The sequence below is a fragment of the Cantharellus anzutake genome, assembly GCF_015039405.1.
Source record: "Cantharellus anzutake strain C23 chromosome Unknown EI90scaffold_65, whole genome shotgun sequence".
NCBI classification, from domain to species: Eukaryota; Fungi; Basidiomycota; class Agaricomycetes; order Cantharellales; family Hydnaceae; genus Cantharellus; species Cantharellus anzutake.
In genome coordinates this window covers 29,418-54,665 of record NW_024067015.1, presented here as the reverse complement: position 1 = coordinate 54,665, position 25,248 = coordinate 29,418, and the positions used below count along the sequence as shown (strand labels likewise).

The 25,248-nt window shown below is 52.1% G+C and overlaps 3 protein-coding genes across 3 annotated transcripts; 2 read left to right on the top strand and 1 right to left on the bottom strand.

Annotated features, from left to right (window-relative positions):
- Window positions 1-16,918: 16,918 nt before the first annotated feature.
- Window positions 16,919-18,034, top strand: EI90DRAFT_3019828 (uncharacterized protein; the record flags this gene model as incomplete). The annotated part of the gene is made up of 4 exons (XM_039057413.1): window positions 16,919-17,129; window positions 17,184-17,536; window positions 17,656-17,901; window positions 17,948-18,034. 4 exons carry the CDS (start codon window positions 16,919-16,921, stop codon window positions 18,032-18,034), a joined length of 897 nt encoding a protein of 298 aa, XP_038911139.1.
- A 3,690-nt stretch (window positions 18,035-21,724) lies between these two features.
- EI90DRAFT_2379061 (uncharacterized protein) lies at window positions 21,725-22,702 on the top strand. Its single transcript, XM_039052952.1, has 3 exons — window positions 21,725-21,961; window positions 22,023-22,087; window positions 22,146-22,702. Exons 1-3 carry the CDS (start codon window positions 21,903-21,905, stop codon window positions 22,607-22,609), a joined length of 588 nt encoding a protein of 195 aa, XP_038911138.1. The 5' UTR covers window positions 21,725-21,902; the 3' UTR covers window positions 22,610-22,702.
- Window positions 22,703-23,819: 1,117 nt separating this feature from the next.
- EI90DRAFT_3130311 (uncharacterized protein) lies at window positions 23,820-25,163 on the bottom strand (the record flags this gene model as incomplete). The annotated part of the gene is made up of 6 exons (XM_039064292.1): window positions 23,820-23,901; window positions 23,949-24,417; window positions 24,468-24,672; window positions 24,722-24,740; window positions 24,788-24,953; window positions 25,007-25,163. 6 exons carry the CDS (start codon window positions 25,161-25,163, stop codon window positions 23,820-23,822), a joined length of 1,098 nt encoding a protein of 365 aa, XP_038911137.1.
- Window positions 25,164-25,248: the final 85 nt, after the last annotated feature.

Sequence of the window (25,248 nt, the reverse complement as noted above, 5' to 3'; positions counted from 1 at the left end):
GCTGCGACATCATCGTATGAATCCAGGAAGCGCGTCGCAGATGCTTTCAATCAGAAGCACGCAGCGAGAATGTTTAAGGGAGAGTACAGGAAAGGGGAGTTGGTGTTAGTCTCAAACGAGTGCATGAAGATGCAACACGACATGAAAGGGCACCTTAGATGGTTTGGTCCTTATGTCGTCGTCAAGAGATTGCAGTCTGGCGCGTTCATACTGCAGGAGTTAGATGGGACGACTCTTAAGCGCCCAGTTGCATGGAAGAGAATCAAGCTCTACCACTTCCGTAAGAGCACGGAGCCCGTTATTCGGAATGTGCGTCTCATGCCAGAGGACGAGCAGTTTGATGATGACAATGAGGTAACAAATGAAGTAAATGTCGTCAAAGCCAAGAGAGTAGGACTGCCACATCCCTGGGAGCTTAAGGGACGGGAAGCAGAGAAGTATTGGGCGGACAAGCACAGGAGGATGAAGCTGAGGATCAGCGATCCCAGCAACCCTGAGCTTGCGATCACGAGCCAAGCAGACCAAGAGTTAGAGAAGTTTATCGAGGAAGATGCCCAGTTTTGGGACTTTAGGCATGAGACGTATCTGGGTGAAGATGGGGAGTTGGTCAGATTCAAGAATAAACCGAGCGGGCGGCCAGAACTCTATGAGTGGAATCCGTACGGCCTGCGTGGTTACTTCATGCCCTGGCACTCCTTCCCGATTGTCGTGGATTCAGAGCAGAAAAGTTCAGATCAGATGTTAGGATTGGGCGACCCAGAGATAGAAGTCGTAGCGCCCTCGGAACCGAAGCTAAGCGCAGTGCAGCCACCAATTCAGAATGGCGGCAACGTGATCGAACTCGTTGAGACACAGACTATGCCATCTATGGAGACGGTCTCAGATGAGAACGGGAGCATAAAAACGCGCAGTTTTTCTTTTGAGTGCAACATGGCAGAGAGCAGTCACCCCAACGACTCAGGGAGAGTGAACGCTGCGAGAGCCTCTAAGCCAGACAGGAATTATCCAATGCAATGAGGATCTGCGTACCAGAAAGGAAGTCGTGGATTAGGAGGACTGTCAGGTCCGCCCCATCTTCGACCTCCTGTACCTGGGCGAAATTCCTCACCTCCTAGAATCGCGCCCACGGAGCCTAAGTTTGAGCGTGAGATAGCTCAGAAGATCGATAACTACGCAGCGGAAGTGGCCCAATTGAGACAAGAACTAGAGGCAGAGAGGCGAAGGAATGCGACACCCCCACTGAACCAGGGACCCATCGCCCCCTCGCCAAAGTCGAAAGAGAGAACACCAGATCTGAACACGAGTAGGCGAGCGAATAAGAGGAGGCGGGGCAACTCACCTAAAGATGGTGATTGGAAGAAGCGCGATGGACCGTGGACGGCGCGGGCCTCCCCACTGACTGATGAGCCGAAGGACGAACGTTCCTTTGCCGACGTAATAAGAGAGGAGCAACAACAAGAGAAAGAGGACGAGAAGAAGAGGCAGGCAGATGATGAGAGGACGGCAGAGAAGAACGAAGTTAGGGAGTCACTGAAGCGGGCCCCCCACATGCCAATGATAGCGGCCAGTAGAGACGTTGTGGACTGTATCGTGGAGGCTAGGGAATGGACGGACGAGTTACTGGAGATGGGGCGGAACTTCAAGAGTGAACATGATGAGCGGGTTAAGCTTTTATACGAAGCCTTGAAGGAACAGGAAACTCTCATTTACCATCTCAACGAGCGGACTACGACGTTGATGGGTGGACTTAGGGAATCGGGCACGAAGATCCAACTCATGCACAATCGGTTCCAGCTCCAATTCACGAGAACGGCAGATGTGGCACGCGCAGTGGAGAAGATGTTCACTGCGACTCATGAAGAAGAGTTGACGAACGACGATTATTATTTCATCGTCCTGGAATGTCTAGGGGTAATGCAACGTTGTTACGGGGATGGGGGAAATTCCCCATTCCTCGATCCGTTCTTATAGTGGGATGAGTGAGGTCATATCTGGTCTGTACCATAACAGGATATGTAATCGATGAGTGGTCCCAGTCTTGCCTGGGGGTGGACGATCGAGTTCCCATCGATCGCGATTGATGATGTAGTGAGCTATTAAGGGATTGATGGTAGGTAGTCGGAGATGCCAGGATGGACGGGTCAGCCACAGGTACTTGGCACTCCTCAATGGAGCGTACCGTGTGCGAGGTCGCGACTTGTGAGATGGGTGAGAACTTCATATAGTTGCTATCGGGTACTTGGCATTCGCAGTGCGAACGTGCCGGTAGCGGGTTGATGTCATAAGCGTACAATGAGGACTGACTAGTAGGGCCTTCGGTGACTTGGCGTTCCCAAAGGGAACGTACCGTTGGCGGGGAAACATGATGACTGGCGAAGGAGGGAACAGACGGTGGATGGGCGGCGACTTGGCGTTCGCGTAGCGAACGTGCCGGCATCACGGGAAGATGGGCCTCAAAGTATTCATGATCTCCAAGATCGTGAGGTGACGTCGTATGTTGAGTACTGGGGGGAGAGCGGAGTGATGGAGACCCATAGGGTACAGATTCAGTAGGACGATACACATGTCGAGAGTCTTCGACTCTCGACCTCGAGTTCTCGTGGCGAGGGCCGTTAGAGGACTCGATATAACCAGACTTATAAGACATATTGAGAGTTGTACAGTCACACGGGTTCAGTTGAGTCACAGGGAGGGTTGTTACAGAAGACGGTACACGAGACAGTTGTAGAGCAGTTGTTAGTTAGCGGGAACCGCCTTCGGCGGTTTCCGTACATGACGCATGACTATCTACAAATGGTAAGGTCGCGGGAAATCCCGCGAAACACAAACAACCTCGGCCAGCACCAAAACCCCAATGGGGAAAGCTTTGCACGAGGGGGGGGGAAAGGGGTAGAACGGGTAAGGAGGATAGGGTAGCGGGATAGAGGACGGAAAGAAGAAAGGGGGGAGGAGCGATAGAGAGGGGAAGTCTTTGACCATGCGACGGATATGGTCGTTGGAGACTCCGTATCCGTAACAAACGTAGGATAGGAGACGGAATCTCTACGACGGATTTTCGATACCGCAACTTTGTTGCATACACACGGTTGTTATGGGACACGTGGGGGACGATATTCCCACTCCCTTCCATCCTACCACCCATGGACTATACCGAGTTGGACTTGGCGCAAGAGCAGTTTCGTCGGGAGAGGTCGGCGGAACGAGAGATGGAGGCAAGGAGAGTCGTGAGGAATCAGAGGGCGAAGGAGAAGTTGGAAAAGGAGAAGAAAGAGGTGTTGAAAGGGAAGGAGAAAGAACAGATCAGGGAAAGGGATGAGGTGAGGCCTTTGGAGGCCGAAACCTCGGGGTCCGCGAAGGGGAAGTTGTCCTTCAAGGACGACCAAATGATGAGTGGTGAGGCGAATAGGTCGGCCGCAGGAGGAAGGAAGTCCAAGAAGACTAGGACTTAGTGGAGGAAGCTATACCATGTACGATAGGTTGAGGACGGGAAATTGTTTGGAAATATTTATGCGGGGACGGGGAGATATTTATGTTTGGACTCAAGTTGTTAACGCTCGCAGGACAAGCAAGGAACCTCAAGCGCATTGTGAGGGACCACAATAAGAGCTAGGCCTGTATGTAGGTGGGATAATCGCCCACACGCAGAGCCGGCTCGGATATCCATTTACACCATTCAAAAATCATCTTCATTCGTTCCATAATTCGATACAAACTTGGTACCTAAAAATACTCCTAATTCCTACGAATCCGTCGATGTCAAGATCGTCCCAATCGGTGGAGATTTGGTGGAGTTAAGTGTTGGTGAGGTTGGCCATGGCGCAGGTCATGGGATCTGGTCATGTGCGGGCGTGGGAAGTTCAATTTAGGCAAGCGGGAAGTCAGAAAAGCATGCTTCACACATTCCCAAGGCATCAAATAAATTGGGAAAAATGTTCTTTAGCCGCGTAAAGGTTATTCCCAGCCACATTTCCAGTTTCGGGTACTAATTTTGTGAAATCATTGATAAATTCCCGATTTTCCTCATATTTTCACATTTTTACCATCATTTTGATATATTGGATGATATTCCTTTATTCTTTTGATGCCCTTTTCAAATATTTCGCTTACGATGGGGTCTAGGAGCCATATGGCGCCAATATTTCCCATCAATCATTTCTAAAAATGTTTATTCTTTATAATCCTGTACATACCGGGATTGAAAATGAAGTTCTCCCCTCCTCTAAATTTCTCTAAGGTGCTAGGACGCGTCAGAGTTAGTGTGAGTGTGTTAGAAGTTCCAACAGTAGGAGTAAGGGCAGTTGTCTAACCCACAAAGAGTGGGTAGTGGACACTGAGCCCGGACCTTGCGGAATTTCCGGAGAATTTCCCGGAGTTTTAGGATCGAGGCCAGTGGAGAAAAGGGTTTTAGTGGAGAGTTTCCCCCACGAGCTTGGTTGGCGCTGAGAGCCGCTAGCTCTCTTGCAGCGTCGAGGCTTTGCTCTTACTGAACACATCCGCAAACTCGTGATACTCCTTCGGAACGGCCAAGAGGTCGATGGAATCGGTGTGGGATGAGGCAGCCCTCAAGCGGCTTTCCTCGGAAGGGATGGTTAGGCTGAAGGATACTGATCCTTCAAGTCGGCAAGCCTTCGCGAATGCGTAACGGCTGATGAACTCGATAGATGGTAACGGAGGAGTAACAGCCTGTGACTGAGGTGCTGGCGAAACATCAGATGGTTGGATGTCAGACGACGGCAGTGGTGCCGGAGACGACGGGGGAGAGCTCAGAGTGACTGTCTTGGTAGGTTCGGAAGTTCGGAATGTAATACTGCTTGAGACCCAGTCAATCAACGGATTGTAGCGGGTAAGCCAGTTGTGTCCTAGGACTAGGGAACATGATCCATCCAGCGATGTGACAAAGAAAGTTGTGGGGGTGATGTTTCTGGAAGCGAAGCGGAGGGGAATATCAATGGCACGGGTTATGATTGAGTTGGTGCTACTGTCATATCCGTGCATACCCGACCCCGACCTGACTTCCGGACCTCCACCCTCTTCACCCCCGGAGTCATAACCTACCGCTGCCGTCCCGATACTCACCTCGGTCCTGGCAACACACCTCCTCCTTACCTCTCCGACCCTATCTCCGTCCGCTCCAATACTCATCTCGGACCGAACACCGCCCCTCTCGCCACCCTCCTACTACTCCGCTCCCCCTTCACACACCTCCACCCTCTCACCATCCTCCTACGCTTCCCCCGTCCGTTCCGATACTCACCTTCGGACCTGACTACTCTCCTTTCTGCCACTCCTCCTTCCTTACCTTTCCCCTCTCTCCTCCCTCTGTTACTCCTCCGCCACCCTTCCGCCAAGTTACGACCTTCCACCGCTGTTCTGTACTTCGCACTCGGACACCGCTCGTACCTTACTCTGAGCCTCCGTCATAGTCCCTACCTTGGACTTTGACTCCACCTCGGTCTTAGTCCATTGCATTGGTGACCTCATACTACGTAAACACCATTGCCAATATCCCTCGGACTTTCAACCCCACCTCCGTAACCTCCGTAAGCTCCGCAACCCCCGAGCTTCATGGATCGCCTTCGGCACCCTCACCGCTTGTAATGTATTTCTCGCGTTTTCCCCTCATCCCTATTTGGACTACTGCTTCTTCCTATTCTAGCCAGTTAGTCATCATCCCCACTTCCCCTCATCCTCCTGCCCCTCTGGGCCTCGCCCTCTCTACCTCCTTTCGGATGTATCACAGGTCCTGCCTTATGACCTTCGGTACCGCTCCGCTCCCTCTACCCTTTGTCCCCGTTCGGATGCCTTCGTTCCGATTCGGTTACCCTTTGTTTTCCTTGTGCTTTTGCCCCTTCCATTATATATATCGGCGCTTGTACATACTCATTTTGGTTTAGTCTGAAATCGACCTGAAATGCCCCCTAGAGACTTCCTGCTCACCTACTGTGAAATTAAGGACCAAATGGACAAACAGCAATGGCACAGCGCTCCGCTTGAGTCGCTGAGGCCAAGGTCCCTCCACGCTGAGTCTCCGATTCCACTCCGGAGTCGTCTGTTTCCGCCGGTTCTAACAGCTACCGTCGAATAGGCGTAGTTGTAGGGGTTTAATCTGGTATGTCTTCAAGGCCAACTTTTTTACGAATGTGTCGTCGATGAAGCAGTCCGAAGACCCAGAATCTACGAGTGCAGGTACGTTCTCATAGGAGCGGAAAAGTTTATTTTGTGTCCTAATATTGGACGGAGGAGGAACAGGAGGAGAAAAAGAAGAGAAGCGGAGAGAGGTGGATCGATCTACGGGAGTAGTCGGAGGGGGCGGAGGAGAGAGTGGTACATCAGCAACACTATCTACAACGGGTAGAACATCAACTGAAGGGTCAACATTGAGAGGAGAAAATAGACCATTTGAAAGAGAAAAGGAAACGGGAATGTGGAGGGAGGATAAGTCGGAAATGGAAGACGCGTTTAAACGCACTTCTTTGAGCACACGGAAGGAAGGATTGCAACCCCCGGTCCGTGTGGAGTCCACGGGGGTGCAGACTAATTTTTTGCTTCTGCGGAAGCGGATCCTTGCTCCTCGGTCTGGGCCGAACGGGCCTTAGATGCGCGAGAAGAAGACTTGGGACAGTCCTTGACCATGTGGCCAGACTGACCGCAGAACATACAAAGTTTCTCGTCGAGATGACGCTTATGCTCTTGTGGCGTGAGCTTACCGTTGTCTCCGAGTTTAGACGAGAGGTCCGGTTTAACAGAGCTGGCCTCGGACTTCCTATTGTCCTTAGGAGGCCTACTACCGGAAGCGGAGTTGAAAGAGGAGGAAGGGACGGGGTCGGAACGAGAAGCGGCGGTGGACTTGTCGAAAACGTTAGAGGAAGAGGGTTTCGCGTGACGTGTAACTTCCGATTTATGCTCCCAATAGCGCGCGTCGAGAGTTTGGGACAGGGTGCGAAGTTCAGAGAGAGTAGAGGGTTTACCTACTCTGGCAATATCGTCCTTGATACGTTGCAGCAATCCGTTGTAGAAGAAATGACGAAGCACGGCTTCTCCATAACCGTGAAGTTGGGAGGCGTGTCGATTGAACTCGACGACGTATTTATTGATGTGGTGCCCGTCCTTCATGTCCAGGGTCATCAGTTGAACCTCGGCGTCGCCCACAGGATCGTGAGGGCCGAAGTTAGTTTGAAGTTCATTAACGAACTCTTGATAGTCGTTCATCCATCGTGGACGAAGCGTGGAATTCTGGTCGAATAACAGGTCCGGCTCGAACCAATCGAGGGCCATTCCCTTGAGGTAGGACTGCGCAAATATGACTTTAGCGCAGTCGCTAGCAAAAGCGAGGGGACGGTCCTGGAAATTGAGCTCGCATTGGACCAAGAATACTCGGAGTTCTCGGGGATCCTTTCCGTCGAACTGTTCGGGTTCGCGGACCTTGGTCCAGAGAGCAGAAGATGGTGAAGGTGGTGGTCATCCAGTGTGATGAGCCAGACTAGCAATGGCTTGGGCCAATTGTGCAATAGCCACGTTGGAGGTGGGTTCGGCATCATCAGTGGTTGGGACAGTGGGGATGGGAGGATCAGCAGGAGGAGGATCGACGAAGTCGGGGACCTCGGAACCGAGTCCAAAGAAGTGGACGGGATCTATGGGTTGTTCCGTGGTGTCTCCGAAGTCGGAGTCTGCAACTGGTGATCGATTCCTAACGGGGCGCATGATCAGAGTCGATGGGAGAGGGGTTTCAAGGTTAGAAAAGCTTTGAAACTCAACTGGGTTTCTCACCAATCGACTAGGACCAGGCTGAGAGGGTTCTGGGGAAGGTGAAGCGGAGTTGGGAACTAATGTGCGTAGTTGCGAACGAGTGCGAAGGACTTTTGGTGCCATACAAGACGTGTACTAGTCAGGGAGTAATAAAATACTGTCAGAGACCAGATTCGAGACGAGGGAGAGTCTCCGTGATGGAGGGCTTTGGCCTCAGCGACTTCTGCCAAGAGCGCTGTGCCTAGTGACACATCCGTGCCCTAACTTACTGACTGGCAATCAGAACCGAAGGGGGGTAACTCTAGTTGATTTTATTACTGGGGTGTAACCTATGTACAAGTGGGATATATATATGGTTACAGCGAAGACGGGTCCGCAATTGGTGGAGCCAAACAGAGCGGAGCTAACGGGGTTTAAACATTAGCCGACTGAATATTACCGACGAGTCGGGTTGCGGGGTTAGCGGAAAGGCAGGTGATAACCCAGAAACGGAAAGGAGGGATAGGCCCGAAGGTGGGCTCTGCAGGGCAGGTGAGTGTATTGTCCAGTGGAGGCGGGAGTGCGCTAGCGGACATCGGAGCTGTCCGGAAGTCTTCGGGGCTCCATACTTAGGGAGGCATAGGTAATAAATTGAAATGAGGGGGTGGTGACCATCGAGGGGTACCGAGAGGATTGCGGAATACGGGAGCTCCGAGGTTAGTGAGGGAGGAGCGGAGTTAGACTGGAGGGATCAGAGGAACCGGAAGTCGATGGCCGGGGATGGATATGACAGCGGCGGCGATGGCGGCGATATAGGAACAGTGAGATACAAGAGGGGAAATGGGCGTGCACGCCGGTGATACATTGAGCAGCGGGAAAGGTGGTCCATGTGAGAAAGAAAGAAAGAAAGAAAGAAAGAAGGAAAGGGGAAAGGAGAAAGGAAGAGGGAGGAGCGGTGCGGAGCGGGGGAGCGGAGCGAGGGTCGGGCGGGGCGTGCCCTGACATCACCCCCTCCTTAAGCCGCTTCGCCTCGAAGTGGCTGGGCGGTCTTCTCTTTCTCTCCCTGGGGCATGGGGGTGCGTCTGGTGGAAGTCTTCCACTAGGTCGGAGGCGTGGGTTAGGTGGTCACGTGCGAGCCACTGGTTCTCCGAGTTTGGCCAGCCGGTATACTTTACCAAGTACCAGAGTTTCCGGCGCCACCATCTGGAGTCCAGAATTTTTTCGACCTCGTACTCTTCTTCCCCATCTATGAGGTCTGGGCCGGGGCGTGGGTCGGCAGGGCATTCCGCAATTTCGTCAGGGCGGTGTGGTCTGACGTTCGTCACGGACACGACTGGGTGGATCCCCTTCTGTCGTGCAGTGAGTCGGAGTTTGACAGCGGCGGGGGAGACGACTTTGGTGATCTCGAAGGGGCCGATCCACTTGTGGTCTAGCTTCTTGGTTGGATGGTCAGTCGTGTAGTTCTGGGTGCTAAGCCAGACCTGGTTGCCTTCTCGGTATGTAGGGGCTGCCCCGCAATTGCGGTCATAGTAGCGGGCCATCTCGTCCGCCACATGCTCTAGCACCGGCCTTCGCCTCCTCTTGCATTTTCATCATTCTTGAGGAGAACGCATCTGCAGCTTCCACCTCGGACGTGCATGTGGGCTCTGTCCCCATCCTGGGGTGTTGCCCGGTGTCGAGCTTGAAGGGGGTTCGGTGGGTAGCGGAGTGGACGCGGTTGTTGTAGGCGAACTCCGCTAGCGGGAGCCAGTCCGCCCAGTCGTCTTGGCGGTGGTTGACGAACACTCGGAGGTAGGCTTCTATCTCTTGGTTTACCCGCTCAGTTTGTCCGTCCGTCTGTGGGTGGTAGGGTGTTGAGGGGGTGAGCTTGACTCCGAGGAGATCTGCGAGTTCCTTTGAGAAGCGGGAGATGAAGGCGCTTCCTCTATCGCTGAGGATCTCTTCGGGTAGGCCGTGGTGTCTCCAGACATGTTCAAGGAAGAGCTGTGCGATTCCCGCCGAATCCACTGTCGTCACCGTAGGGACCGCATGGATGTGTTTGGATAGGTGGTCCACTACGACGAGAATGGCATTGTATCCCTTTGACTCAGGGAGCTCCCCTACCATGTCGACGGAGATCACTTGCCAGCAGCATGCGGGAATTTTGTTCGGGATGAGCTTTCCGACCTTGCAGGAGGGGAAGGACTTGACGCGGTTGCAGGTGTCGCACCCGCGCACGTACCGTCCTACATACTCTGCCATCCGGGGCCACCAGTAGTCACGGGAGACAAGTTCCAGGGTCTTCCATCGCCCTGGGTGCCCCGTCACCCACACATCGTGGTGTAGCCGCACAAGGTCATGGCGGAGCTGCGGGTCCTTGGGGACATATATTCTTCCCCTGTATAGGACTAGTTCTCCCTGTTTCTCCCATTCATCTGATCTGACTGTCCCCTCTCCGAGTTCTCGCATCGCCTTCACCACGCTCTCATCCAAGTCCTTTGCTCCGCAGATCCTCTCGAGGATAGTCATCTCTTCTCCTTCTACGGAGATCGCCTCCGTCGCGTGGGTTTCGAACCAAGTTGGTTGGAGGAGTGTCAGCCCCTCGTTGTCGTCCTTACCTCTCGGGTGGTCGGCGCGGCGTGAGAGTGCATCCAGTTTCCCCATGAGCTTTCCTGGCCGGTGGATGAGGGTAAAGTGGAACTGGGAGAGGAAGAGCGACCACCGTGCCTGGCGCCGGTTCAGGCGCTGCGCAGTGCAGAAGTACCCTAGATTGCAGTGGTCGGTGTAGACGTACCTTCTCCTCTGCTCCTTGCAGAAAGTGTCGCCATTCCTCGAGGGCGCGTACTATCGCGAGCATCTCCTTGTCATACACTTTGTAGTTGCATTCCACGTCTGTGAAGCTTTTTGACATGAAAGCTACCAGGTGGAACTCTCTGTCTGTCTGGAGCTGGGAGAGGATGGCACCGGTTGCGAAGTTGGAGGCATCGCACTCGAGCTTGAAGTGGCCCGTGTCAGCAGGGAAGGCGAGGACAGGGGCGGAGGTGACGGCGTCTTTGAGGGTGTGGAACGCACGGTCCTCGTCTGGTCCCCAGGCCCAAGTCTTTGTCTTGTGGGTTAATGCGTGGAGGGGGCGGGCTATCTCCGAGAAATCCTTGATGAACCGGTGGTAGAAGTTGACGAACCCCAGGAAGGACTGCACCTCTTTGACCTTAGCTGGGGTCGGCCAGTCGAGGACTCTGCGGATCTTCACGGGATCCATCGCGATGCTGCCCTCGGCGATGATGAGGCCGAGGTACTCGATTCAGGTCCGCTCGAACTTGCACTTCTCTGGCTTCAAGAAGAGCTTTCTCCTTCGCAGCGTTTCCAAAACCTCGCGGACGACCTTCCGGTGTTCTTCCAGGGTGGCAGTGAAGATCAGGATGTCATCCATGTAACAGATGACAACCTCCCAGTTGATGAAGTCTCGGAGTATGTCGTTCATCATGGTCTGGAACGTCGCTGGGGAGTTGCATAGGCCAAAGAACATGACAGTAGGCTCGAACAACCCCCGGTTGGTCGAGAATGCTGCTTTCCATTCATCGCCGTCTTTGATGCGGACGTTATTAACCCCCAGTGGAGGTCCAGCACCGAGAAGTACTTGGCGTTTCGGAGGCGTGCAAGGACATCCGAGATGAGGGGGAGGGGGTATGAGTTCTTCACCGTGATCTCATTGAGCTTGCGGTAGTCTTGGACCAGGCGTAACGACCCGTCCTTCTTCTTGACAAAGAAGACTGGCGCCCCCATCGGGGATTTGGACGGCCGTATGTGTCCGTTCCGCAGATTTTCATGGAGGAACTCATCCAGTTCCTTCTGTTCTGGCCTTGACAGGGGGAAGGTCCTCCCTCTCGGGAGTTTGGCCTCTGGTGCCAGGTCTATCGCGTGGTCCCAGGGCTTCCACGGAGGTAGCTGGTCGAAAGCCTCCTTCGAGAATACATCTCGGAAGTCTTGGTACTGCTCTGGCACCAGCGCCTCGAACGGTGCGGGTTCTGCCTCTGGCTCGTGGGCCTCCTGGGCCATCCGCTGCGATGGGGTTGTGGTCGCCCTTAGCTCGTGTCCCCACCCCGGGGGGATGATAGCGGCGTAGATCCCATCCCCGGGCTCTATCATGGGGTTTGAGTCGACTCGCGCTCGTATCCGCTGGCAGGATGTTGGGCAGTGGGACATGGTGACTTTCTGTCGTGTCCAGTCCACTTCCGGGTTGTGGTGTAGTAGCCACAAGTGTCCTATAATGAGGGACTGCCTCCCAAGGTTCGCAACGGCGAAGCGGGCCTGCTCCGTGTGTCGCCCGAATGTCAAGAGGGCCTCTAGCTCCTCGGTTATGGCTCCATTCTCGTTCAGGGTTCCATCGACGTTGCGGACAGGGATGGGCTGGGGAAGTGGGGTCGTCTCAAGCCCGTGTTTTCTGACAAACTCGGGGCTCACGAAGTTCCCTGTAGCCCTGGAGTCTAGGAGCGCCGACACGGAGACGCTGATGAGGGACGTTGTAAGGGGGCAAGGGATCTACCACCCTAACGAGAAAGAGAGGGGACCAAGTGTTGGGAATGCTCAGGGGAGGTTCGGATGATGAGGAAGGGGGGGGAAATGGTCCGGGTGCGATGTGATAAAAAAATGATAAAACTCGTAAATCTCACTAGAAATCAAACTGATGGGAACTCTGTCCCTGCACTATATCTTGAGCCTCTTTGGCTTCGTATTTGCCGCTCTGGGCGCTGGTAATGTCTGCTAGAACTTCATGTTCTTGTTGGGAGCACCTCTCTGTTGGGGGAGTCCTCTTTTTTGTAAAATACAGGAAAGAGGGTAACTATAAATATGAAAGAAATACGTGGAAATCCGAATGATCCGACGGGTTTAGGACGGCAACAGATCCACAAGGAACACTTAAGAAAAAAGCAATATCAAAGCAATATTGATGTTGTTAAGGAAATAAAGAACCATGGCGATCGCCTCAACCGCTGAACCAAATCCGTCGCTCGTAACATCGTTCGACTTGTGTTGACAAGGGCTTTCCAACGATACCAAATTCGTCCAGATCGGTGGAGAACTGATGGAGATATGGAGGAAGCGGTGGAATATGCGGGTGACGGTTACCCAATTTGGAAACTGATGGTTGTCCGTGGTCAGGAATGGCTTGAAAAAATCGAAAAATATGGGAAACATGGAAGGGGTATATGGAACAGTGGTTGATGTGTTTCGGAAGTGGAATGCTTGACATGGGTGGTAGAATCGCGATAATCGGCTCGTTTGTGTGGTACCGGCTGTGCCCACCTACAACGTTAAGGCAGTCAGCTTCATGGTGAGGTTGAGGGATCTGGGGGGGTGCTTGGACAACACATAAATGGCAGGTGGCGGGACCGCTACCTCCGGCGCCGTTTCTGGGGCTTTTCTCCCCTTGCTGGTTGAGGACGTGTTTTTCCTCTTCTTCTTGGCGATGACTTGGTGGAATTTAGATGTCGGTGCTGGGCTAGGTGCCTCACGGTATCTACACGAGCTAGTACTATCGCCTGCAGGCGGCCGGGGCGCGTCCCTCACCGGTCGCCATCCTGAAAATCCTCTTGGGCCTCCGCCTCCTGCCTTTCTCCCTCTGTCTCTGGTTCGTCCACCAGCTGTCTCCTCAGCCCTTCCATGAGTGCTCTGAGGTCTTCAGGGTGCATCCATCGGGCTCAGCAGGTTTTCGGTTGCGGGCAATCCCGCGCGATGTGCCCTGGTGCATCGCAGTTATAACACAGCCTGTTTCGCCTCTGGTCTATCCTTGAGCGGTCGAGGTCCATGGGTTGTGGCCCTGTTCCTGCTGGGGGGTGTGGCACGGGGGGCTGGGGTGCGGCGGCAGCAGGTGGAGGGCGTGGCTGTGGGAGAGTGGTAGGGAGTGGGGGTCTCGGGGGCAGGAGTGGGGGCCTGGCGGGGGCTAAGTGTTACAGGGATGGGGGAAATTCCCCATTCCTCAATCCGTTCTTATAGTGGGATGAGTGAGGTCATATCTGGTCTGTACCATAACAGGATATGTAATCGATGAATGATCCCAGTCTTGCCTGGGGGTGGACGATCGAATTCCCATCGATCACGATTGGTGATGTAGTGAGCTATTAAGGGATTGATGGTAGGTAGTCGGAGATGCCAGGACGGATGGGTCAGCCACAGGTACTTGGCACTCCTCAATGGAGCGTACCATGTGCGAGGTCGTGACTTGTGAGATGGGCGAGAACTTCATATAGTTGCCATCGGGTACTTGGCGTTCGCAGTGCGAAGGTACCGGTAGCGGGTTGATGTCATAAGCGTGCAATGAGGACTGACTAGTAGGGCCTTCGGTGACTTGGCGTTCCCAAAGGGGACGTACCGTTGGCGGGGAAACATGATGACTGGCAAAGGAGGGAACAGACAGTGGATGGGCGGCGACTTGGCGTTCGCGTAGCGAACGTGCCAGCATCACGGGAAGGTGGGCCTCAAAGTATTCACGATCTCCATGATCGTGAGGTGACGTCGTATGTTGAGTACTGGGGGGAGAGCGGAGTGATGAAGACCCATAGGGTACAGATTCAATAGGACGATACACATGTCGAGAGTCTTTGACTCTCGACCTCGAGTTCTCACGGCGAGGGCCGTTAGAGGACTCGATATAACCAGACTTATAAGACATATTGAGAGTTGTACAGTCACACGGGTTCAGTTGAGTCACAGGGAGGGTTGTTACAGAAGACGGTACACGAGACAGTTGTAGAGCAGTTGTTAGTTAGCAGGAACCGCCTTTGGCGGTTTCCGTACAAGACACGTGACTATCTACAAATGGTAAGGTCGTGGGAAATCCTGCGAAACACAAACAACCTCGGCCAGCACCAAAACCCCAATGGGGAAAGCTTTGCACGAGGGGGGGAAAGGGGTAGAACGGGTAAGGAGGATAGGGTATCGGGATAGAGGACAGAAGGGAGAAAGAGGGGAGGAGCGATAGAGAGGGGAAGTCTTTGACCATGCGACGGATATGGTCGTTGGAGACTCCATATCCGTAACACTAAGTGGGGTTGCGTCGCCTGGAAACGCTGCCACTGGTTGTCAAGGAGGGTGGCCTCGCGTTTCCACTCAGCCCAGGTTGTTGGCATGGGGCGGAGGCGGTAAATGCTCTCGCGGAGGCGGGAGTTGATCGCCTGTTCGAAGCGATCTACCAGCCCCACGTCCCCTAGCTGTGAGGCAGGTCCGAGGATCTCAAACTCCTGGATGATCTTATCCACGGAGTCGCTCCCCTGCCGCAGAGTGGCCAGCTTCTGTCTGGCTGTGGCTTCGCAGTTCGGGTCCTGGAACATGGCGTCGAGTTCCGTGTTGAACTCGTCCATGGTGAGCCGGGGGGAACCCGTCATCAGTAGCGCGATGGTGCGCTGCGTCGCCCACGCCCCTGCGGTCCCTCCCTTCATATAGGACAGGACGAAAAGGATCTGGGAGAGGGCGTTGGGGAATTCCGCCGCTCGGACATGGAAATATATACCGCATTCGGCCTTGAAGCAGTCAAGGTCTTCGGCTGCTCCAGAGAAGGCAGTGGGGGGGGGCAACTTTAGGCGGTTTGGGTCTAGGGGCGGGTGCGGGTGTCGGTGCGGGAACCGGCGCCGGTGCAGGTGGAGCTGGGGGTTGGTTTTGAGCTTGGCTCTCTACGATGGCCTGGAGCTCTTGGAATTGGGACAGCAGTTCATCATACTGCTCTTCGGTCACCATAGCGGGGGAGGCGGGGGAGATGAGGTTAAAGCCTTCTTCTGCTGTCAGGGACAGCTCCGAAAGCGGCGAGGTCCCGGCGTGCGGGACTCGGTGGGATGAGTAGCGGCTGTGCGTAGCGGCGATCTCATCACGGGGTGAGCGTCCCCGACCACTTAGCCTGAAGTGGGAATGTGAGTTATTATTAAAAGGGAAGGCTACACTACTTGCCTGAAGTGGGAATGTGAGAAGAAGGCTACTTCTTCGGTTCCCACTCCAGCTGTTATTATATACATGCGGGATCGGTCACGTGGCGCGCGCCACGTCACCCTCGCACACAGCCACAGCTCTCCAGGTGCCTCCGTGGGAGATCCCGAGAGGGCCCGCTGTGGGTGCGGGGTAAGTGCGGCGGCAATGGCAGCGATATAGGAACAGTGAGATACAAGAGGGGAAATGGGTGTGCACGCCGGTGATACATTGAGCAGCGGGAAAGGTGGTCCATGTGAGAAAGAAAGAAAGAAAGAAAGAAGGAAAGGAGAAAGGAGAAAGGAAGAGGGAGGAGCGGTGCGGAGCGGGGGAGTGGAGCGGGGGAGCGGTGCGAGGGTCAGGCGGGGCGTGCCCTGACAACAGTAGGCATTATGAAGGGGAAGAATCTGTGACATCTCTCAAGGAGAAGCGGCCTGGTGAACTATCCCCCGGACTGGTTGAAGCACTGTCCATCCCTCCCCTCATTCCCCCTCCATGGCTTATTGCCATGCAACAATTTGGCCCCCCACCAAGTTACCCTACACTTCAGATACCCGGGTTGAATGTGCCAATCCCAGAAGGGTAAGATTTAGAGTTCAGACCTCCCCTGTTGCGCAATTATCACCATCTGTGGCCCTGGAGCTCTGAGCACAGAGGGTGTTTCAACCTCCTGGACATGACAGCTGATCTACACTGCTCTGTTCAGGGTCCAGAGAACAGCATCTTCCGTACTGCTTGTCTTCTCAATTTTTCACTGTAACGATGTCAGGCAGAGGTGGTAAATCCAAAGGTCAAAAATCAAGGCTGGTGACGCTCCGATCAGCAAAAAATACTCAGCAAGCTGAGACACCAGATTCCTTTTCTGGCAAAGCTTCCACCACCATCACTGCTCCCACTACCCACCCACAACCACACTACATTCCTCCCTGTCAGGGCACATACCCTGACTTGGCCCAGACCCGGACCCACATCCGGACCCACTCCACTTCCCATGCGCGCTTCCCACGCCGCATGATCCATGCACCACATGCTCCGGTCCCCGGATCCTACCTTCATGTGACTTCCGGGTATCCCTGGAAGTTTTCCTCATATTGTGGCCACTGTGGGAAAGTGAGAAGTAACCTTCTTCTCACTTTCTTACCCACAGCAGAGTTGTGCCCTGGACAGGGCTGTTCACAGGTTAGGCTGTGGGCCATAGAGAGGGGTCATGGGGACCCAGGGTCCATCCCCTGACACTCCCCCCCAATCACCTCCATCAAATATGGACATGGCAATGCATGATCCCATTGGCCTGAATGCTTTAGCGGCAGCAGCTACCACAGTGGCCATGGAACCAGAGATGCTTTCTAACAAATATTCACACATGCCCCAACTGTCCAAAGTATATTATCAGGCCTCCCTAGATATGGGCCCTGTGCTGCAGGTGACTACAGAGAATCGCGTTGACATACGTGATATTACAAGCATGATAGGTAAGTGAACATTGAATTTTTCAGGAGATTCAAATTTATATTTTTTCATCTTAGGTGCATCCAATGCCCTGTCCTCAGGAGACAAGCTACCACAGTGTAGTGAAAGTCCTGAACTGCCTGAGCCCCTCGAGATTACCTATATGGTCAACATCGGAGGCAAATTCAAATGCTGCCAGATGCCAAGTACCAAGAAGTACAAGAAATGGCATGCTGCCATCATTCAGGCCTCAGGATTTTCAGAGACACTCACTTTCAAGCATGAACTATCATGGAAAATGTACACAGCGCCAAAGAACCAAGATCCGGTTGCAGTTGACAACAAACATGATTACAAAATGATGGTTGGCAAAGTTGAGAAAGCAAGGGCAAAAAAGGAGCTGACAGTTGCAATAATTATCAATAACTTGGTATGTTAATCAACAAGAATATCTGAACTAGCCAGTCATTGATTGGATTTATTGTTTAACAGCCCCCAAAAGACAATACTGAATCATCTTGAGGCAACAAGCCAATTTGTAAATCAAAGAAGGCCAGGGTTGAGCAGCCAGACTCACCAGTCTCAACCTCTGAATCCAATTTGGACTCCGAGTCTAAGCAGCACAAGATTCCAGCGGGAATGCCATCAACCCACGAGTTAGAAGAGCTCATCAAACAGAGGAATCCTTTCTGCGAGTCTCACATGGAGCACTGCCATGTGTCAACAGCTTGTGGTACTGATGGATATCATGTCATTCTAACCAAGTTGAACATCAAGCAGTGGGTGCAGTCAATTGTATGTACATTTTCCAAATGATATTTCGTGAATTCATCACTTACAGTCATTCACGGGCCAATGGTTCACATTTTGTAATTTTGAGACTATGACATTGGATCAAAACCAAATACAAAAATTTTACGATAGATAGTAGCCAGGCTGGGTATGTACATATTACCGAGAGATATAAAGAAATGGATGAAAAATGAATGAGAATAAAAGTAGACAAGGAAATGGTGCTTTCCCGGCTCAATGGTTCAGTGTGACATGGTGTGACAATTAGTTCACACAATGAACCGATAATTCAGTAATATGGCATGAAGCAAGGGTTTGCAGAATATTTGCTCTACTGCTTGAGCTGCTTTTTGCTTGTGCATTCTAAGGGAGTGATTACTGATACTGGTGAAAGCAGCAGGCACAGAAAGGAATAAATTTGAGGCACTGAATTTGGAAACTCAGATGTAAGTATACCCAAGTCTGACAAGTGCTTGTTCACCACAACAAACAAACATGGGCACATGCGCCAGTGGCCTTCTGTTCCTTGGTAATACACCAAGCTGTAGGACACACTGGGGTGTCATAGCCATGTTCCTGGAGAGTGCAAGATGCATAACTTTTGTGTGCACCATTAACTCGTTGAACAACTGCTATTACTCCTTCATTTTATGTCTGATTTGGTCAAATTTTTGCATAGTCATAGCCATAGTTATAACATACAAGTGTGCAAAAAATAAAAAAATCCCGGGGTGAAATAAGGATGTTACATGCAAATGAACCATTGAGGGGTGTGAACCATTGGCACATGAATGACTGTAGTTACAGAGTCTGGGCACTTCCACCCTTGAAGAACCCCCAGTCTATTTCTTGAAAGACTGCATGAAACCCAAGCTACAAGTCCCTCCACCCGGCAAGCCAAACAAGCGGGGTGTGAAATCTACATCACAATCTCCAATGTCTGTTGACCCACCTCCAAACCCTGGATCAGGGTCAGCAGGTATGGTCATCATGGCCAATCCCATCCAAGGCAACATTCCGGTCAATTGGCCTGCAATGTATTCCACATTCCCTCCGATGTATCCACCACCATCCTATTACTTTCAGGGTCCTGCCCCCTTCCCCCCATGACTGGTTACCCAGTGCCTAGCCGCTATAGCCCCAGTGCTCATGGACAACTAAGTTACCACCAATGGCAGGGAGGGACTTCACAGATGCTTGTATCAAGCAGTGATGATTCTACACCCCCATCCTCAGCATTCCCCACTATTGGGGACTGGTTGCAGGGCCTTGAGGAGAATGCAGGCTTCAACCTGGATCAATTGCAGTTCACTCAATATGCTGCACAACTCAACCAACTAGGGTTGTTATAGGAATGGACCTAGAATCTTATGGTCCATGACTGAACATTCAAACCTTTGGTCCCTCCACCTTTATTTCATTGTCAAACCCCATGCCAAGCTTTCCCACTGGGTTTTGGTGCTGGCTGGGGGATTTGTTGATTTCCAAGGGACTTCCCTTGGCCATTACAACCTTTGTATTAGATAGATACAAGTCATATGACATGTATGGCAAATGCCGAGATGTTTTTGATTATTGAATACATAACCCACAAACCTTGTACTGTGATTGTAACATCCTCACCATTGTGCCACCACTGTAAACTCAACCTGTAACTCTGGAACCATGTCCACCTCCCTATTCATCCTCTCTATGACAAAACCGCAACAAGGAGGGCATTCCCATGCCCAACCTCCTGCTGCCCACTCCCACCAGTCCACCGGGTGGTTGAGCGGTTGCTCCCATCCAACCAGAAGTTCCCTATCAGGAACTCTAACCTATCCCACCTCCTTAGGAGAGGGATATGGTCCAGGCAGCTCCAGGATGCCTGGCCATGCACCTGTCATATCCATCCCTGGCCATCGACTTCCACTCCCTCCGATCCCTCCAGTCTACCTCCGCTCCTTCTTCACTAACCTTGGAGCTCCCATATTCTGCAATCACCTTGGTACCCCTCGATGGTCACCACCCCCTCTTTTCAATTTATTACCTATCCCTCCCTAAGTACAGAGCCCTGAAGGCCTCCGGACAGCTCCAACGTCCACTAGTGCACTCCTGCCTCCACTGGGCAATACACTCACTTGCCCTGCAAGTCCACCTTCAGGCCTATCCCTCCTTTCCGTTTCTGGGTTATCGCCTACCATTCCATTAACCCTGTAACCCGACTCGTTGGTAATATTCAATCAGCTAATGTCTAACCCTGTTTGCTCCCCTCGGCTTGGCTCCACCATTTGTGGGCCCGCCCTCGTTGTAACTATATATATACTCAACTTGTACATAGGTTACACCTCAGTAATAAAATCGACTAGAGTTTACCCCCTTCAGTTCTGGTTGCCAGTTTAGTAAGTTAGGGCACGGACATGTTACTTGGCACAGCGCTCCTGGCATAAGTTGCTGAGGCTGAAGCCCTCCGCCATGGAGACACTCCTTCATCTCAACCTGGTCTCTGACAGCACCCATGGGTCCCACTTCCCACGGTCACCCACTACCGTGCACTGGTCCACCAGCCCGCATTCCCCAACAACTCCTGCTACTGGTACGCTCCCATGAGCGCCAAGTCACCAATAGCCACCAACTGGGTGACTCCCTTTGGGAGTCCCAGTATCCCACACTACCGGTACGCTCCATTGAGTGCCAAGTCACCGCTAGCTGACCGCTCCCAGCACACCCGCTACTGGCACGCTCCCAGGAGCGCCAAGTCCCTGTTAGCAGACAGCCAGGTGGCTCCCTCAAGGAGCCCACATCATACTCACTACCGGTACACTCCCAGGAGCGCCAAATTACTGTTGGCCAACCCACAGGTTGTACTTCCAGATACTCATCCCATTCCGCTCTCCCTCCGATGGCTATGCAGCCACCTCCATTAGTGAGCTGAACGGTTCAGGTTGGGTTCCCTGGAACCCATTCCTGTAACACCCAAGGGCAGAATTTCAAGGGGGTTGGTCACAATACTAGGGTACAAACAATTATGTACATAGTCTATATATAAGGAGAGATGGAAGATGAGAGAACAAAGGGAGGTCCAAATCAGAACAAAGGTGCCCAAGAAAGAGAGGTCCTGGCAGGGTGATGGATATGGTCATTGGGGACTCTGAATCCATAACACAGTGTGTATGCTGTACCACTAGAAGAAGAGGAGCAGGGGTGCTCAAAAGCCTTGAGAGTGCCTTCCAGTGCTTTGAGAGGGGGTAAGGACCTTTTGGGCTCCCCAAGCTCTGTGGGATATCCTGGCTCCAGGAGGCCCCTCCAAGTTTCCTCAGGGGAATACTACAACTTTTACAAGTTTTGGATGTTGCATGGGGCCCCGGGCCCAGATGTCATTCAATGCAGAATGACATCGTTGCAAAACTTCGGGATGTCTCCATTTCGGTAACCCATATGTTCGATTAAGGGTATTTTCCCTTGAACGCTATATTATGACTGGCCCGATATGGGCATAGCGCTCGGCGGCATACTCGGAAGGGACTGAAGATGAAACCAAATGACATTCTAGATAGTGGCCATATGAACAAATAGGTACTTAAGGAAGGTGACCAGCCTCTATCAGAAGGATGAAGCGCGCACGGACGTGTCAGGGAATGTCGGAATGAATGTGGGATGCTGCGCATGCGCTGCAATATGTGGGATATGTTGCTGGAGCAGCTCAGCCTCTAACATTCGAATGATGGTGAACCACGTTGTCCATGGGTCCAGGAGATTGTCGTCATTGTTGTCCGAGACTGGAACGCTCGATCTTTAAGTAGTCTAAATATATTTGGAGTGGTGGGCGTTGCCGCGAGAGCCTATCTCTCATGATCCACCCAGCGCAAATCAACCAACCCAACCCCTACCCTCATCTCATAGTTCGAATCAACATCACCCACCGCAAACGTACATAAGGACCCGTTTTTCTCTGATATTGACGCCTCAATCTCTTTCATTGCTGCCGGATCTGCCAAGTACCTTGGCCACGTCCAACTTGCATCATGGCCAAAGGTGGCGGATACGATCATACGAGTTCCACGTCATATTGTTACAATGAGAAGTGAGTAATCGTCACCTACTCAGTGTGCAATGAATGGAACTGACCTACTTTCACGTCTCAGAATGCAACTCATCCAATGCCCTGGTCAGAAGTTGGCCGGCATCATTGCCGGAGCAACCATCGGAGGTATTCATGATGAAAAGTTGGACCATTCATGTAGACTAACTGCGTTGGATCCTGGTAGGACTTCTTCTAATCATCGTCGTTTGGGTCCTCATCAAAGATTTTGCGGAACGGCGGGCCAAGAAGGCCAAGAATAAAGAAATGAAGGACTGCGAAGATCCTTACCCCTCTTACCGCGAGCCTCCGACTCCTTGGTATCGAAGGATTTTGCCCAAAGCCATGTTCAGATACAATCGAGTCGCGAATCCCGCGATTGATCCAGGACCCTATCTGCCTCCCAAGGAGATTTCCAAGGAGCCTCTTGAACCAACAGATGGCCAAGACAATGAAGACTCTAAGTCTAATTACTCAGCAACATCTGAAAGCCTTGAAGGGCCAAGTCTCTACTCCGTTCCCTACGATTATCCTGCGTATCACGCACCCAGCTCTGCTCCAGTCACTGAACCCTCAATTCCCCCTGTCCCTCAATATCCAATGCCGATTTCAGTGCCTCCGCCTCCCTACATGCCAAACACACGAGGATAAGCCTCTAGGCAGTAACATGGATTAAGCTATCCTCCCATGTTTCACCTAGGAGCGTGATGCGGATGAAATTGCGGGGCCGCATGGATACCGGTGGTAGTGCGTCCAGGCACCACGCTTATTTGCACTTATCTATCCTGGTTCTCTTGGTCGTGGACTGAATCCTGCCTCTCTCAGACGGTCATTTCCATGCACGACGTCACAACGGTCGCACTTGTATTTAAGATTTGCTGCATGAAGTTAGGTTCCGTCGATTCGTTTTATGTTCTTGTTTTACGCGATCAGCCACGGCAGCAGCATGCGATTTGGATTGCATTTCGCTTTTCTATGGCATTGAGGGTTAGCGTGGTGCCCCTTATTTGAAACACATTTTCCGCTTGGGCTCTATAATCACCCTGTGCTCAAATGGAGGCCTTGCCCCTCACCGCCTTTTGCCTGGTAAGTCTTGCAGGGCAGGTAGAGCGTCTCAGCTTTTGTGTCGTCTGCAATAAGCCACCACTTATGCTTGCACTTATACTCACGTACAAATCTATCATATCCAGACCCCACCCCCAATGCCCACCGCGATCATGTTGCTCGTCGCTCTTCTCATTTTACGCCCAACCCCATTCTTCTGACATTCTGTTGTTCTGTGTATTACTAATTGTACGCTCACCGATCGGTTATGTAAATGGGATTTAATGGAGGCATGGGATTAAGTGTGCGGCGGACGCGAGGGAATATGAGCGCTAAGCTAGACCCATGCATGCCTGCGAAGCGCTCTGACCTCGCGTGCTGTTGGCTCTTAATTCACATGCTGACCATTCGTATATGTTCAGTTTCTCTTATGATCATATAAGCTATTCCCAAAGCTGATTAAATCATCCTAAACTTGTTTTGGTACGCTGTCTTATCTTTCTCTCTCGCGCGCGTTCCGCTGGATGCTTCGGCCTCCGTGCCACTTGTGCTCGCGCAATTTCTTTGCCTCGCGTCCGGATATAATCCCGTCTTCGGCGCTAGGCCCTTTTGGTCTGTTTCACTTTTCAGCTCCTTCCTGGCCTTTGTAACTTGGTTTTGTTGCTCGTCTGTCGCTGCTTCCTGTATCTTCAGCGTTACCCATCGCCACCTAAGTGTATTTTAAACCGGTAGCTCGAAATTTCATACAAGGATGGGAAAGTAAAATAGTCACGAATTGTAGATGTGAAGGTGACCTTGCAAACAAGGTAAAGTACTTCTAAAACTGTTTGACCATCGCTTCATACTTCGTGAACTCATCGAGAACGTTATTCAGCCTGACTCTTGGTACCGCAATTACACTAAAACCGAGTGAGCTGAAGCATCAGGGGGGGATTTTTACACTCACCTTGCCTCTAGCATCTGCATGGCACTCTCCACTTTCGCTCTGCATGCTTCCCACTCGCTTGCTGCGCGATGTTGATCTGCTTGCCGACACATGTCAAGAGTCCCCTTGGCGTTCTTGATGGCTGCATCCCAACCGTCCAAGCTGGACCGCTTCGATCCCGATTTTGATGAAATATTGTAGTGCAGTGTCAAACATTCGATATATGACTTGAGGAGAAGATCAAAGATGATTTCGCAAATGAGACGAAGGTCCCTCATGAAACATAGGGCACTAGCTCTCCCATCAAGTGCTTCCAATGACATTCTGTCTTTCGACCCAACCGGGGTTTTGAGTAAGCCACAGAAGAATGAAGATTGACCGGGAGATTCGGTGTTGCGAGAGAACATGAAGAATTCGAATGCATCCCCGTCATACAAGATGCCATAGATAGGGACCTGTAATTTGTTATGCTGATTAACAAAATCGCCAGCTGCAGCGACGATCAGATGGCTTTTCCGTCGGCGTCGAAGAAAGATTCACCGTCACATTCGGCAATCAGCTGTGCGATCGCGTTGAAGCGCTCAGTAGGAGTCCCCTTGGACTCGACGAAAAGGATGGAAATAATACTGCCAAAGATGATAAATTGGTATTCGACTCTCCCTTTGGTCGCCCATCTTCCTTCTAGCAGCGCATCCGGCGTGTTGCGTATGTGTAATCCGAAAAGTGGCACGAGGCAATCAAAGATCTATGGTATCATCAGCGGCCGTTTAGGTACGGGGCTACTACTCTATCACCGGTGAAAGGAATCTTGATCTGGCGTCCTCGTTCGCATGAGCATGCATAGGCCATAATGAAAAAACATTTTGTTAATGTCAGCAATAATGTCCCGAAAGAGAGTCGTGGGGATCCGCGACCGGTAAAGTTCGAAGGACGGCGCGTCTGCCAGCTCCTTGGAGGGGTCCAGATGGACGTTAGGTGCCATCTGACCGTAATTCACGTTCGAGAAGCTAAGGTTGATCGATTGTTCTGAGAGTTTCATGTGAGCACTTGAGACTATGTCTTTCAGTTGCACAACTCACCGTCTAACCTGGCTATCAAAGCAGTCAGGTCGAAATTGTATTTTCTTGTCAAACTAAGGATGGCTACTGCTGCGGACTGATTGTTGGAAATGGCATCGAGGACTTCTTCCTCCAAAGCATCCTCTGATGCATCATCGAGTCTAGGTCGCTTTGGCATCGGGGAAAGATAGAATAGTGGTGTGATCTCATGTTGCTCGCAGTCAATAACGCGTGATCCCGAAGTGGAGTTAGTGAATTGAAAA